Below are 15,670 nucleotides of genomic sequence, written 5' to 3'. Positions count from 1 at the left end.
TTCCAGGTGGTTATCAGTGCCGGCCAGGACTGGGACGTCAAGGCTTGGAAACTGTCCGGTGAAGCCATTGGTATGGGTCCCGCGGAGGTCAGCCATGCCCACTGCTGGCCCTGGCCCTGGCCTGTGAGGAGGGAGCTGGCACAAGCTTTGGACACAGGAGCGGGGGGTGGGCCTGAGGCAACAGCAGCTGCCTTGGCTTAAAGTAACGTCAGGTGTGAGTCTCCCCAGCCGTCCACCCAGCAGTCGCCCACTCAGCCACCATTTGTCCACCCACCCCACTTTATTTGCCTTTTTATGCTTTTGCAATTTATCTAACTGATGAAGAACCTTCTGTCTAATCATTGCATTATGACATATGTAGAGAAAAGCACACAAACTAAAAGGCTTCAGCTTAGAGAATTTTCAGAAAGTCAGCCATCGCGTCAAGCAACAGAACGTGACTGGAGCACGTCTCCTCCACACAGCCATCCCCGCCCTCATCTCCCACAGCAGCCCCGCCAGGCAGAGCTCGGCTTTGTCTGGCTGTGAACTTTGTTCCGATGGAATCATGGGGTAGCTTCTCCTTGGCGACCACCGTACTGTGCTCTTCAGCCCTCCGTGTGTTCCTTCATCCTCAGGGCCGACAGAGCCTGCTGTTGATAGGCCGTAAAGTCTGCGTCGCTGGGGGTGGGCTCTGGGTTGTGAACATTCTTACACAGATGTTTTTGGACAAACGTATGCAGGTAAACGACTGTCTACTTGGGAATGGAATGATGAATCACGGGGTACCTGTAGCTGGTCTCAGCAGATCCTGCTGAACAGTCTTTCAAAGGGGGGTTACCGTGTGTGCTCTTGCACCAGAGTGCAAACTGCTCTCAACGCCCCTCACAACTGTCTTCAGTCACATTGAAGGTGGATTCTGCTGTGTGTGTGCTTGGCTTCTCCCTCCAGCCAGTCTCTGTCCCCCATGGTCTCACTCTGTGTCAGGCCCAAACCCCAGATGCCCAAGCTGCCCCACCCCCATGCTCTGTAGGGTCCTGCTGGAAGAGGCCTGGGGCCCCTCAGACTGAATCTACCAGCCATGAGTCTTCCTTCCAGAAGCTTCCGGCCTCCTGGACCCAGCCCAATTCTCACCAGCCTGTGCCCAGACTCGGATGATGCTCCCAGAGGAGAAAGTCGCTTTCATTCTAGTTCTCCTTGGAAGCCCTTTCCCTCCGGTTCATCTCGCCTTCTCTGCGTCTGCGTTTCTCCACTGATTTTTAGAAATAGGATTATACAGCACACTTGTGCTATTTTGTAAATTCTGCAGCAGGAGATGACCTAGGACTCACTGTACCCTGCTCAGCAGCAGCCCTGTGTTTCTCTACTCCCGCTCCTCACTTTCTGTCCAGCCTGTTCCTTTCTAGCCGCACCCCCAAACTCACCTGGGATGGACACCTGGTGTTTTTGCCGTTTATACGTGAGGTACCTGAGGCCCCACCCAGGGCCCTGGTCACTGCTCTCCACTGCAGCCGTGCGCATGGCAGGGCGCTTTAGGCCTAAGCTCCAGGGCTGGCGTCTGAGTCCTCTAGATACTTGTCAGGTGTCCGCGTAGTTCCTAGCACATGGCGGGCATCATGAAATGCAGGAGAGGGCCAGGGGCAGGAGAGAGGGCAGAGGTTCGGGGAGGGGCTCCATCAGACCTTGTCACTGAGTTGGGTCTGATTAAATCACAGGGACGTTTGGCCTGAGTCTTTGGAAGAGCCTGCAGGTCGTTGAGACAGTTGGTGATGATGAACTGAGAAGGAACATCCCGGAGCAAGCTGACCTCACAGACGCCACCCAGAAGGACCTCTTCCCAGAGCTTCCGTGAGTTACCGCAGCCACCTGCCTCCTCCGGCCTGGAGAGGGAGGCGAGGCTGGGAGGTTCCCGGCAGTCGCCTGGGCTGAGTGTGCTGGGCACATTCCGGAAGGGCCCGCAGAAGGACCGGTGGGTAACTACTACCCTACGGTGGCAGCTGTGACCTTGGAGTCGAGGCTGTGTAGTCTGAGTCAGCTCAGCTGAAAGACGGAACAGTACAAACTAGCAGGAGAAACAAAAACAAAAACAAAAAAAACCCCAACTCAACAACATAACAAAATCCAGCCCTAAAATCCCTGCCCCAGGGCTAGGTTCAGACTGGCCAGCACCGACTTCCCTGCAGCACAGTCTGTGTGGGCAGCGCTCCCGGCAGCTATAGCTCCTGAACAGCTAGCTGCTTGCGCTCTTGCTCTGATTCCTGGGGAGGCCACTGGCTGCTTGTTCCTTTGTTGAACGTTCTTCTTCTGTCTGCGCCCCACCCTTATTCCTAACCAAGTCATAATTTTGGATCATTCAAAAAAGAATTATTGAGAGCTTGCTGATTGCCAGGCCCTGTGCTAGGTTCTGGAGAGCCCAAGCGATTCAGCTACAGGTCCTGGCTCAGAGAACCCAGAGTCCACTTGGGGCTGTGGGCTTGCACACTCATGGCTGCTGTTCTGTGTGATACGCGACGGGACTGCTCAGAGTAGGGATGGCTGGGAAGACGGTCATAGGGTGGGTGGAGCAAGTCAAAAGGCGCCATAGGAGAGGGATGTTGGAGTTGGGTTTTGACAGATAAGTAGGAGCTCGTCAGGCACACATCTGGCGCATCCTGGCAGGGCGCATCTCTTTACAGTCCTGTGGGGGACCAGATAAGGTATGGAAGGGGATATGAGGGACTTTGTGCAGGGAGGTCCAGGTAAGGCCACAATTTGGTGTCAGGCTTTTATATAGGAGGGCACAGGGTGGTGGGAAGTGTCACGGGACTTGTTGGAGGCCAGATTAATTGGGGGTTTCGCTAACATTCATTGAACACCTGCTCAGTGGTAGACCCTGGCTGAGTATGGCCTCAGGGGAGGGATGAGGAGGTTGGGAGGGTCAATTCTGGAAGGGAGAAACCCTCTTGGGGTTGCTGGGAGGGCTGTCCCACCTTGTGGTGGGAGGGCCTCCTGTGAAGGACGTCTCCCCACCCCCACCCCCCACCCACCATCAGAGAGGAGCGGGAATTTGCTGAGGCCCTGGTGTACCAGCGGCAGGAGCAGGCCGCCCTCCTGGCTCTCCTGAATGGGAAAGAAGACAAGGAGGCTGAAGCCTGGGCCAAACTGCGAATGATCTCCTCCAAGTCCCCCTGGCCGGGAGAGCGCTCCCCAGAGGACATAGAGAACAGCTGGCGGGAATGGGAGTCCAAGGGCAAGCAGGTAAGGCTCGCGGGGGACACAGCCCTAGGGGCCCCCGTTCTCAGCATTCACGTCACCTTGCCCCTGACTCCTGCAGGAGAGCAAAATCGTCGGAGCGGCGTACAAGCCCAGGGACCAGTCACGGAGCCCGGAGCTCCTGTTCACCAAAGTGCAGTATGGCTGGATGAGGTACCAGGTGAGGACCCCGGGCTCCTGAGAGCGGGTGGGGGGTGGGGGGCTGGAGCTGGGGAACTCTATCTCTATCACTGGTCACCCTTGTGCCACATGGCCCTCCAGTGGGGGTGAGGGGGCCATAGGTCCTCAACAGGATTCGGAGCCACAGACAGTTCTAGAATGAAGCTTCTCTGACTGGGTTGTTTGCCAAGATCTTGGCTCAGGCCACGGGCGCAAGCTTTGTCCTTGAAGATATGCCCATTGGGCCTGTGGGAGGAGGCCCCCAGGCCTGGCGCCTGTCCGTAACCTTCAGTGTGTTCCCCAGAGTCTGTGTGGCATCTCCCAAGCAGACACGGAGGCTCACGGAGCCAAGCGTGCAGTCAGAGATGGGGGGATAGAAGGAAAGGCCAGCTTTGAGGTCCAGACTGCCTCTCGCTGGGGCGTCCGGCGCATCTCCCTCCCCCTCTGCCCTATGGGTGTTACAGGCTTGTGCTCCTCTGTGGTGGGGCCAGAGGACACGAGGAGGGTGGGTCAGTGGTGCCACATCCCACCTGTTCTGGAGGTGGGTATCAAAGTCCAGCGTGGTGGGCGCTGCTGGCAGAGGTGGGAGCACACCTGGGGGCTTCTCGCACCTGGGCGCTGCCGGCAGAGGTGGGAGCACACCTGGGGGCTTCTCGCACCTGGGCGCTGCTGGCAGAGGTGGGAGCACACCTGGGGGCTCCTCGCACCTGGATCCCACTTCTAAGATGGGGCCAGTCGATGCCGCGCTCACGGGGTTGTTGCGGCACCCAGGGGCTGAGTGCTGGGCCTGGCACACAGAGGGCTGCGGGCCTGGCAGGCCGTGGTCACCAAGACAACTGCGGTGCTCCAGGGACTTGTCTTGTGTGGGGGACCCCAGGGCCCATAGCTCCTGGGCCGTGCTCAGTCCCAGAGACCCCCTCACCCTAATACTTCCCTGTCCTGTCTCAACAGATCTCGCCCCAGATCTACCAAAGTCTTCACTTCAATGAGCTGGTGCCCACCAGCCAGCCTGATTTCTTGCAAACCACCCTGGACCAGCAGGGCAGGTTTTCGCTCAAGGCCTGGAGGAAGGTGAACGCTGCCAGGGCCACGTCCACCAGCACGCCTACCGCCATGTCCCTGTTCTCCCCCTCCTGCTCCATCTCCTTGTCGGCCTCCTTGTCTGAGGTCCCCGAGTCCAGCACGCCCTCCTCCCCAAGGTTGCAGTTCTCCCTCTCCTCGCCGCGGCCCTAGTCGGCCTCCGCGGTCCAGACCGAGTCCTCGCTCCAGTCCAGGTCTAGGACATCCTACCGGGGTCAGTGTCTCCCAGCTCCACCCCTTCTTCCTCCAAACAGTCCCCAAGGCCTATGGAGGCCACCCCCTGTCCTCCGTGGGCACGGGCACTGTGGCCAGCTTCTGAGGCCCACCCTCTCCTTAGCCCTCCTGCAAGGTGACCAGGCCCATGGGGTCCTGCTGAAGCCCTGCCGGGCAGAGGGGAGGGACTTGCCCTGGCTGTCCCTGTTCTGTCTTGTTGGTGAAGCTGATCTTTGCCAGAGTCCTGGAGAAGAGAATAAATGCTCTCAGATGTTGGAGTCCCGCAGGGTTGTGTATCCCTCCCCCCACTCCAGGCACCAGGACTTGTCTCTGGGGTTGGCTCACTTTCCCCTGGTAGATGCATGGGAGAGCCCATAGGACACTCAGCGCAGCTGTTTGGGGGTCATGTGGTGGGTGGGTCCTGGCACAGGGGTGAGGGGCCAGCGTGGGGACTTGGTTCCCCTCAAGGCAAGAGTGAGGCCCACAGCCACGCGGCTGCCCCCTCCCGCTCCTGCATACACCTGTCTTCCAGGGCGCCTTCGCCCCACTCCACTGCAGGGAGCCCTGTGCTGACCAACTGTGTGTCCCATGTACAAGGACCAGCCCAGCCTGGCCCGGCCACCAATGACTTCCAGTCCCTTGGGCTCTGGGGTCCTGGCAATAGCAGTAGTCAGGGGTCTCTGCACCCCCGCCAGCCCTCCTCCACCCAAAGCTCATCCCTCAGGGGCACAGGTGGAAATCCTGCACATCCTGCACTTCCGAGGGTGCCAGAGGGACACCCCTGTGTCACTGTGCCTCCCCCCTGGGATTACCATATCCTCCTGCCACAGAAAGCCGCCCGAGCCCTCCATGCTTGGATGCAGAAGTCAGGGCCCCAGAGCAGGTCACAGACCCAAACACGCCTGCAGCTGAGCCCTGTCGTCCCCGACCTGTTTCTGGCGCCGCAGGAGCCAGGTACTGCAACTGACAGAAATGTGTCTCACGGTTCTGCCAGCCAGAAGTGTGGGGCCAGAGACCCTGGTGACCCTGCTGGATCGTGCAGGGGAGGATCCCCCCTCACCTCTCCTGGCCTCTGGGGGCCCCAGCCAGCCCTCATCGCTTAGCTGGCAGCTGCAGCCCTAAGGCCTCTGTCTGTTCCGGGGTCACGAGTCACTGGCGAGGCTCTCTTACAAGGCACGAGTCACTGGCGAGGCTCTCCCTACTGTCACAGGACCTCATCTTGCTTAGGTACACGCACAGTGGCCCTATTTCCAAATGAGTCCACAAGGGTAGTATTTTTTTTGGAGGCTACAGTTCACGCCGCTCTCCAATTCAAGGATCCCTTCAAATGACCTGAGCTGCCTGAGCAGTGGGGGCCTGATAGGCAGGAGGGAAGGGGGTGAACAGTGACTCTTCTGAGCTCAGGGGATCCCAGGGTCCAGAGGAGCAGAGCTAGGGAGCCTTCAGTCCTCCCCCCACCCAAAGGACCTGGCCTGGTCCATTCGCCACTGGTCAGTTACACTGGGGCTTCACCATGTTGGCCCTCTGGGTCCCCGGCTTGGTGTCTGGGCCTACCCACCTTTGGGGGGTCCCGAATATTAGCACTGGAATGGCTTCCAGGGCTCAGCTGGTCCCTCCTCTGTGTCCTCTCTTCACCAGCCCCCACTGAATTTTGGAGTATCTTTCCCCAATGAGGGACCACACAGCCTGTCTGCGAGCCCCGAGTCTTTGGGGGAGCCGCTGGGGAGAGTGCTGGGGCCCGAGGTCCCAAATGGTTCTAAGTGTCTGGTTTCTTTCTGGATTCTAGGGTGGGCAGGTCCCGATGGGTCTGCAGGCCTGAGTGGGTCTTGGAGCGGGAGGTGTGGAAGCAAGCGCAGAGTCTGTCAGGACATTGCTGGGGCAAAGGGGTGAGGAGGGCCTGGGGCCAGGCCGGGGGTCACCGAGGCCGGAGGGCCTGACCATAGAGCCACAGTAGGGGGCAGTTCTTGTGCCTTGGGAGTGAGGCAGAGCAGGGCAGGTTCTGGGCCCAGGGCATGCAGGAAGGAGAGCCTGTGTGAACAGGTGCCAGCAGGTCTTTGTGGGGTAGTAGGGAGGGGTCTTGCGCAGAGACAAGCCCCTGGGGGGCTGAATTGGCAATCTCTAGAGCATTGGGGGGCCAAGTGTCTCAGTGGGGTGGACAGAGGAAGGGAGAGACTCAGGGGTTTAGGAGGGGCCTGGTCACACGGACTTTTTTCCTCTGGGGAATTCCAAGGCCTTGCTTTTTTTTTTTTTTAAGATTTATTTATTTATGCATACAGAACTGGGGTACAGGCTAGAGGTGGAGGGGTGGTGAGAGAATTCAGCAGAGACAGAGGGTGGAGCAGAACAGGATGACTAACTGAGACACACTCCTGAGGGGAGCAGCAGGCAGGCCAGGAGAGATCTGCCGCGTCATCTCGCTGGCAGGGGCCGGAACCTCTGCTGCAGGGGCTGCGGTAGCTTCATAGTGCTGTGCTTCAGCAGGTTGCACCAGCAGGGAGGGCCCTCCAAGGCTTTTTAATAGAAGGGGCCCACAACCTTATTGGGGTCCTCAAAATTTCCCTGTGGCTACTCAGTGGGGATGGGCTGAAGAGGCTGCCGTGGTCCCCTGCGGGCCGGGAAGTGTGTGGTGGGGTCGGGGTGCCGGTGAGGGGCTCTGGTCTGCCAGGGGCTGCTTTCCCGTGAAACTTCTTTTCCTTGTAACTGCAAGAGCTTTTTAACACATTTCAATTTTCAGGCATAATTTTACTTTTTTAAACTCAAATTTTATCTCCTTTAGGGAAAAACAAGAGATTTAATTTACGAGATTAAGTTGCAAAAATTCCCTGTTTTTCTCTTACATATCTCTCCTCCCTTCCCCCTCCCCCCCTCCGCCCCCTTCCATCTTGGCTGCCAAAGTGAGAGAAAACAGGAAGACAACTTTTCTTATATCTGTAGTGGAAACCTTGGCAACAGATCAGGTGTAATTTTAAAACAGTATTAAATTTAAAGGGTTTCAAAAATTGGGTTGCGTCTTACAAGTGATGTAATATAGTTTGTAAATCCGTCTCCCCGCCCCACCCCCCCAAAAGCTGGCCGCCTAGTTAAGGCGAGCCTGCTGGGAACGAGCGCCCCCTCGTGGTCAGAGACTCGTCATGGCCTCCAGCGTTCAGAGAAGCCGGTGGGGTTTGTGGGGAGCCCCCAGTTCTTCCCCTGGAAGCCTGTTGGCAGTGAGACAAAGGAACAAAGACAAACCTTCCAACTTTCCAGAAGTTTTGCACACATTTTCTCGCAAAGTTCTAAGAGGTGGATCATCTCGCCTGTTTTTAAAGACAAGAAAAGAGGCTTAGTTTGATGAGTTGCCCACCACTCCCCAGCCAGGGAGATATTGGGGTTACATTTCCCACTGTGGATTTTAAATTCTGCTGTCACTTCTGGGCTGAGTTGCTCAAGCTTTGGTGGGGCTGCATTGGAGCTGGGGTGGTGATAGTCCCTTAACACTGGAGACAGAAGAGTGTGGGGAAGATTCTTAAGACAGGACTCCTGCCTCCTGCTTCGACACAGTCAAAGGCTAAGGAGAGAGCAGTGTCCTTTGTCTCACGTGGGCACTTGAACCTTCTAGAAAGCTGGGCAGGCTTCAGCGTCTCCTTTGCCTGAGAGCCTGTGTGTCCTCTGAACTCTGGACTTTTGGGGTGATAGGGCACGCCTCCTGTGGGTTGAGGGAAAGTCTTGCTGTATGGAGACAACTTCCTATGTGTTTTTTTCCTTTGTAGAAAGGGCATCAGGGCCTTGGGTCCTCAGGAATGGCCTCTGCCTTGAGCAGAAGAGGGAGCCCCCATCCTGTCTGGAGACTTAATTTTTCCTCTACCCTCCTCATCACAGGAGCCAGTAGAACTGGATGGGAACTTCTTTTTTAAATTTCTCCCAATCCCTACTTCTTAACACTCTTAATTTAAGGAATATCAAAGTTGGCAGGGTCCTGTAAATTTAATTTGTTCCAGGGTGACAGGTGAGCAAATAGATGGCAGGTAAACCACCACCCTCCCATTTTTGCCCATTGCAGACATCACTAATGGATCACGCACTTTCTTGCTGAGGCAGCCACTTCCAATCAATTCCAGTTGACACTTAGCCCATGCCTCAAGAGATGAAAATTCGGTGAGCCCATCATAGTGTCTGGCATGGAAAACGACCAGCTTTTTAGTCGTTGTCGTTTTGTGCCAGGCATGACCTCATTTAGCCCTTACAACCATAGGGCTCAGAGAGGTTGGGTAACTGGCCTAAGCACACAGAAGTGGCCACACTCCTATCCAGTTCCCTCTGCTGTCCCTGCAGTGATCATGGTGACTGCGGTCGCTGTTCAAAATACTTCCTCTGGTTGTAAAGACCTGACTTGATCCTGACAGCAAAAATAAGCAGAGGGTACTAATAGCATCTCAATTTGCGAGAGGAGGAAACTGAGGATGGGAGAGGCTGAAACTCGAGTGGTGCCTGCGAGGTGGTGGGGGTGTTGGCTGCCCCTCTCCCCAGGCTGTTCTGAGGCAGCAACTCTCAGAGAGAGGTGATAGGAGAAAGAGCACCCCTCAAAAGTTAGTCCCAGTTCTGACTTTTTGGACCAGTTTTGAGCTTCTCAGCTCGAAAAAAGGAAGTGCTCACATGCCTGGGTGGCTGCAGGTATCAGCCAGTGTCCCCCCACTGGCAGTAAGGGGGGGCACAGCTGGTTGGTGACAAGAAGATGGTGGGCATAGGCCAGATCTCAGCCTCCCTGAGGCCAGTGGCCGGGAAACCTGTTGATGTCCTCAGAGGTGCAGCCCAAAAAGATCAACAGAGGCTGCTGTGTTCTTTCTGAAATCAGCAGTTTGGACCTTCTGCCCTGCGGTAGAATCTAGCGTAACGACAGCTGAAGTACTTACAGGTAAATCTTTTTATTTTTCCTGTCTCCAAGCACCATCTCTCCCGCCACTTCACATTTCATTGGCTTAGCTGTGGCTCACCTGGAATATTCTGGGGCATCAGTGGGCTGTCCTGGCTTACCTAGACATGGTGATGGGGCACATTATAAATTTCTGTCTCCATCATTTTGTTCTTCTACCCTTAAGCAGGACTTAAGGGGCTGGTGGAACTGGTTTTACTCTGGAGTGTGGGGGTCCCCGTGAACCATTCCTACCTGTGCTGCTTGCGACCCCACCCCACACTTAACTAGAGAAGGCAGGTAATACCCAGCCTGCCTTGGGAGGTTGGGGGACAGGAAATGTTGACAAGGCAGGTCAAATCCAAACACCTGGGGAGACCCCCAGACATGGGGTGATGACGACTCGAGGAGGGGTGATAGAGCAGGTGAGATGGGACTCACAGGGCTGGAGGACTGAGCAGGCCTGACTCTGGCAGGCTCCCTGGTGGCCGAGGGCCTTCGGGCACCATCCTGGGTCTCAAGCCTGCGGCCTGCAAGAGGAGTAAGTGGCAGGGCCGCCTGGCAGATCCGGAGAAGATGGGAGAGACAGGCCTGTTGCTGGCTTGGAGCCTAAGAGTGACAGCTGTGGTCAGGGAGGGGGCCACTACCGCAGTGGTGGCAGAGCTGTGTGCAGAGGATGAGGGGGTTAGGGGTGCAGGTAGGGGAGGTGGCCAGATGTGCCAGGAGCAGGGGCCTGGAGGCAACGTCGGGGCATTCCAGGGTGCCCCCCGGTTCAGCCTCACACTGGCTGGTGTCCATGGACTGGGCTTTAAGTCTTGAAACCTCATTTAGGAAGCAAGGCAGCCCCTCCTGGTGACTCCAAAGATCGAAATGAGAAGTGCCACCATCCGCGGATGGCACAGTGCAGGGCTGCCAGGCCCTCAGGACGGAGAGAACACACAGAACCCTAGGTTCTGGAGTAACCCCACCCCACCTGGGCTCGCGTGCCTCCTGGACAGGCTCAGGCCCTGCAGAGTTGGGCGTCAGAAAGCCTGTTCCGACGGCACTGACTTCTGCTCCCTAGCCGGGCCCAGCTGTGCCGTGAGGGCACTGAGGGGTGGGCATTCTCGGGGGAGAATGGAGGCGAAGAGCCACACAGTCACCGGGTCACACAGTGAGGGAGCACGGGGCAGGGGTGAGTTTAGGACTCCGTCCCTCATGGACCCAGGGGTCTCTGAGACCCAGAGAAACCAGGCCCTGCCCGTCCACCCCAGCCCTATCTGGCCTCATGTCCTGGGATTAACAGGATTAGCTCAAATCCTGGGCTTGAGCTGGGTTTATCACAGGCGCCACTCTGGGGGCCTGGGCCGGAGTGGCAGTGGCTTGGCGCTCTGTGTCTCCGGTTCTGTCTCGGTCACCGCGGAGAGCTGACGCCTCCCTGGCCACCTGCCCACGCCTCTGCTCAAGTCTGCGGGTGGGCTGAATGGCGGGCAGGTGGCCAGTCTTGTCCATTGTGGACCCGATGGGGGTGGGGAGCGAGCCCTAGCACACCTTTGTTTGCCTGCAGGGAGCTGCCCCTGTGAACCCCTCCCGGGCAGGAGCAGACCCCGGCCCTGTGGGCTGCGTAGGCTTCTGTGTGGGCTTTGGGAGACAGGGCACCCTCGGGGCTGCCTCCCTGTCTGTGCAGGGGCACAGGTGAAGGGCAAGGTGAACTCTGATGCCAGCCCAGGGCATTGGCCTTGGAGGACAAGGCATGGAAGGGTGGGGAGGACTCCTGGTGAAAAAGGGGAGTCTGATAATCCGGGCAGGAGGCTGAGGGAGGCTCCCCCTGGATTTAGCGCCACGCTGCGTGATGCTGTCTTTGTGACTTCTGGGTGGCCCTGGGGTAGGGTGGGCCATCGGGCTGCTCTTGGGGGCAGCTGGGATGGAACCCAGGGGCCCCATGATCTGTGCTGAAATAGATTTCTGGAATCTGAAATAACTGGGAAGGGTCGGAGGGGAGGGCAAGCACTGTGGGGTCTGGCGGGTCTGGGTCGGGGGCACAGCCTCACCTTGACCTTGGGAAACTGCTCCCCATATCCGTGCCTCAGTTTCCTCTATCTGTGGGATTGTTCTGTCCCCGCAGAGAGGACATGGGGTGAGGGGTGTGAGCACATCATGCATCATGGGATGCTGGTGGATGATGAGTGTCCATGGGACACCGGGGAGGATTACTTGAGCCCTGCGCAGGTGGGGACATGGAGGGCCAGTGTCACCAATGTCCAATAGCGGGAGTTTCCTCCCCAGCAGCCCTAACCGTAAATACACCACAAGAGGAGAGATCCCTTTGACAGCTGTCCTAGGGCTGGCAAGCTCTCCAGGGTCAAATCTGGCAAGAAACGGGCAGAATTCACATGAAGAAAACAATGACTGTTCACTAAAGATGCTGAAGGAAAGAGACCTCGGAAACCTGCAGAGAGGATTCCATGCTCTGGCGGGGCTGAGGGACGCACCCTCCCCATGCCCAGAGGCTGTGCAGATACAGCTTTCCAAAAATGCAGCTTGACAAACTGGTTGCAAAGTTTGCTTGGAAAAGAAAGCGCCTGAGGCCAGCCAAGATTATTCTGAAACAGAGAAATAAAGGAGGGGTGCTGCGACAGCCCCCCCAACATATAGTGCAAGACCAGTAACTTGAAGAGAATCGGTTTGGAGTCTGGCGACAGAGGAGACTTGATGACAGTGGAAGGAAGGGCCAGAGGCTGTGCGTGGACGTGTCTCTGAGCAAGGGAGTGTTCTCTCCTGTCACTGAAATGCATTGGCCCCAGGCAGTATGTTAGCAAAAATGACACCAGAGCCCGGGCTCACACCTGGGGCAGGAGCCACCTCCAGATGCCTTCACGTGCTTTGCGACACCTGAAGTTAGTGCGTGCCCGTGGGAGCATGTGTGCATATATAGATCTATTTCTAGATTCTGTGTAATATTAGGAGCAGACGCTTCAGGGGTACATTTCTATCTTCTTGAAACTGGGTGGGTCCTTCCTGACAATGCACACAAGCTAGAAGTGCTGAAGGAAAAGACCGATTTACTTATTTATGCACACAGGAACCGGGGCCAGAGGTGCAGGGGGTGAGACCAGAGACAGAGTGGGGAGCAGAACAGGCAGATTAACTGAAACACACTGCTGAGGGGAGCAGCGGTGGGTCAGGAGAGGACTGCCGCGCCATGTGGTCACCTCCGGGGCTGGGATGGAAGTCGTGCTGCAGTGGCTACAGAGAACTTCGTAGTGCTGCGCTTTAACCAGTTGCGCCGCCAGGGAGGGCCAAATTTTTTTTTCTCAAAAACATCTATTGGATGAAAAACATTAAACAAAATTAAAAGGTAATGCCTTCTAAGAAAACATGCAGAACAACTGGAGGGAGAGGTTTGGGGGCATTTGGGGGAGGAAGGGTGTCCCTATGGGCTGGCTGTTCATTAAACCTCTGTGTGCTTTGACTTTTTAATAACAAGAATGGTTTATATAAAAATGGTAGAAATCATGCCAGACCTGATATGGGTCCCCGGGGCTGATGAGGCCTGGCAGAGAGCCAGAGAGGCAGGTTCTACACCAGGACAGGGGCCTGTCCACAGTGACCTCCCAAGGGGCCAGTGTTCCTGACTTAGCTGCCCTTCTAAGGCCCAGCTGGACCCCTGCCAGCCTCCGCACCTGCTGTGCCAGCCTCCAGTCTGGAGCCCTTTTCCTGTAGGCCAGCCCCTCCCGCCCTTGGGGCCCTGCGGGGAGGCATCACCACCCCCTGCCACCTTGCCTGGAGGGACAGTACCCTGACGACCACTTACCCAGCACCCACTGTGTACCTTGTTCTGTGCCGAGCTCCATGGGCAGAGGTATCATACAATGGATACCGTTTTCAGCATACTGTAAGCTCGCAAGCAAATGCTAGAACAGGTGGGAACTCAGCTATGGTGGAAATTATGGAGGCGAAATATGAGAAACTTAAAAAAATTTGCATTTGTATTCGCACATAGTAACGTACTATGTGCTATCTGAATGAAATGATTTTCTTAAAATGTTTTAAGAGTCCTAGGATTTCTCCTTCCCAGGGTTTAAATAATTTAAAAACATTTCCTGGTTTTTTTTTTTTATAACATCAAATTTACCGTCTTACCAAAGTGTGTGCATCTTTGTGTTGCTTTGCAAACCCTCCATCGTCCAGCTGCACAAGGCTCTTCACCCTGTGAAACTCAGACCCTAAACCACAGCCCCCCCCGCCCCCCGCTGCTGGCAGCCACCCCCCTTGCCTCTCTGGGAGTCTGGACACCCACACGCTCACGTGGGTGGGCCTTTGTCTTGGCCACCGGCTTGCTTCACTCAGCACCTCAGGGGCCACCTTACTTCACATGTCCTCAAGGGCCACCCGTAATGTGTCTGAATTTCCTTCCTGACTCGGAGGCTCAATCACCCTTCGCTGGCCTAAAGCACACTTTGTTTCTCCATCAGTGGGCACCTGGGTTGCTTCCACATTCATAAATGTTGCCGTGTTGAGCAAGAGCACACATCTTCCTCTTTTTATTTATTTTATATTTTTATTTTTACATCATGTTGTGCCTTTTCCCACCTCGGTTGTAATCGAGGGCTTCCCACCACCAAATCACCCGTGTGCCATCACCATAGTCCCGTGCACTCTCCCCACCCCTCGCCCTATTTTTTTATCCCATTCCCCACCCCACCCCCGTAAAATGTCTCTTGTATAAAGTTGTTTGTTGGTTTTTGGAAAGCTAAAACTGTTAAAAATGGAGCTTCCATATGACCCAGCAGTCCCACTCCTAGGTATCTACCCAAAAGACACAAGAACAATGATTCAGAAAGACACCTGCATGCCCATGTTTACTGCCGCTATATTTACAGTAGGAAAGACAAGGAATCAACCCAAATGCCCAAAAGTAGATGACGGGATTAAAAAGATGTGGTACATATACACAGTAGAATATTACTCAGCAACCAAAATAGATAAACTCATGCCTTTTGCAGCAACATGGATGGAGCTGGAAGGGATCATGCTTAGTGAAAGAAGCCAGAAAGAAAAGGAAAAATACCAGATAGTTTCACTCATAGCAGGAACATAAAGAACCAGAGGGAAAAATAAATAGCAATTGTAATAGAGCAAAAACATCTTCCTCTTTAGGTTCTTTATGTCTAGACCCCAGGGTGGGGCCCTAGGCCATCTGGTAGTGCTATTTCACGTGTGCTGATGAACTGCCCCACTGTCCGCTGTGGCCTCACCACGCACATTCTCACCAGCTACACACAGATGTGCTCTCCACATCTGCATCAATATTTTGTCTTGGTTCTGGAGAGCTGTGTTAATGGTTCTGGAGAGCTGTGTTAATGGTTCAGGGTGGTGTCTCACCGTGGGCCAGACTTGCCTTTCTCATTGGTCGGTGAGGCTGAGTGACTTTTCATATGCGTCCCCGCCATTCTTTGGAGAAATGTCCATTCAAGTCAGCGCTGTTTGTTCTTTGGCTGTTGCGTTTCAGGAGTTCTCTGGGTAGTCTGGATCTTAATCCCTCATCACAGATGTGATTTACAAATATTTTCCCCCATTTTGGTTCTTCGCTTTTTACGCTGTCAATATTGCCCTTTGATGCACACAAGGGAACAGAAATGTTTCTACCTGGAAAAACTGAGATCCAGAGAGGGTGTGTGTTTTGCCCGATGCCACACAGTAAATCTTCTGTGTGACAGTGAAATACTATGAGGTGGGCAGGGGAAGGACTTCTCTCTCCCACCTCATCTGATACAATAGTGGTCATCCTGTCCCTAATATACCAATGGGGAGACTGGCCCAAGGTCACACATAGGTTGGGGCAGGACTTGGCCAGCAAGATGGCTCAGTAAGGGGCCGGCGCCGGGTTCTGGTGGGGCCACAGGTTGCCGTGCCCCGTGGGTGTTACTTGGTGGCCTGGGCTGCACCGTCTCTGTCAGTGCAACGGGGGTCTTGGGGCTGTCACGAGGCACCCAGCACACGACCGAGGTCGCCGATCATGACCAGAGGGTCAGTGCTCCCACCCCCAGTCTTCAGGACCCAGACACACAGACTGGCGCTGGAGTGTGAAGAATAAACTTTAATCTCTCAGCGTCTGGC

General features: G+C 55.6%; 1 protein-coding gene across 1 annotated transcript in view; it reads left to right on the top strand.

Annotated features, from left to right (window-relative positions):
• The window catches only part of EFCAB8 (EF-hand calcium binding domain 8), a 45,978-nt gene extending 41,355 nt beyond the window's left edge, over positions 1 to 4,623 (top strand). The window contains exons 24-28 of the mRNA XM_012728107.1: positions 7 to 70; positions 1,695 to 1,827; positions 3,012 to 3,216; positions 3,293 to 3,391; positions 4,342 to 4,623. Of these exons, the coding sequence (XP_012583561.1) occupies positions 7 to 70; positions 1,695 to 1,827; positions 3,012 to 3,216; positions 3,293 to 3,391; positions 4,342 to 4,623 (783 nt within the window). The remainder of the gene's footprint in view (positions 1 to 6; positions 71 to 1,694; positions 1,828 to 3,011; positions 3,217 to 3,292; positions 3,392 to 4,341) is intronic.
• Positions 4,624 to 15,670: the final 11,047 nt, after the last annotated feature.

This window comes from Condylura cristata, unplaced genomic scaffold, assembly GCF_000260355.1.
Source record: "Condylura cristata isolate star-nosed mole 26May11 unplaced genomic scaffold, ConCri1.0 scaffold00022, whole genome shotgun sequence".
Classification (NCBI taxonomy): domain Eukaryota; kingdom Metazoa; phylum Chordata; class Mammalia; order Eulipotyphla; family Talpidae; genus Condylura; species Condylura cristata.
Note: the sequence above shows the minus strand (reverse complement) of the source record. Positions and strands in the feature narration are given on the sequence as shown.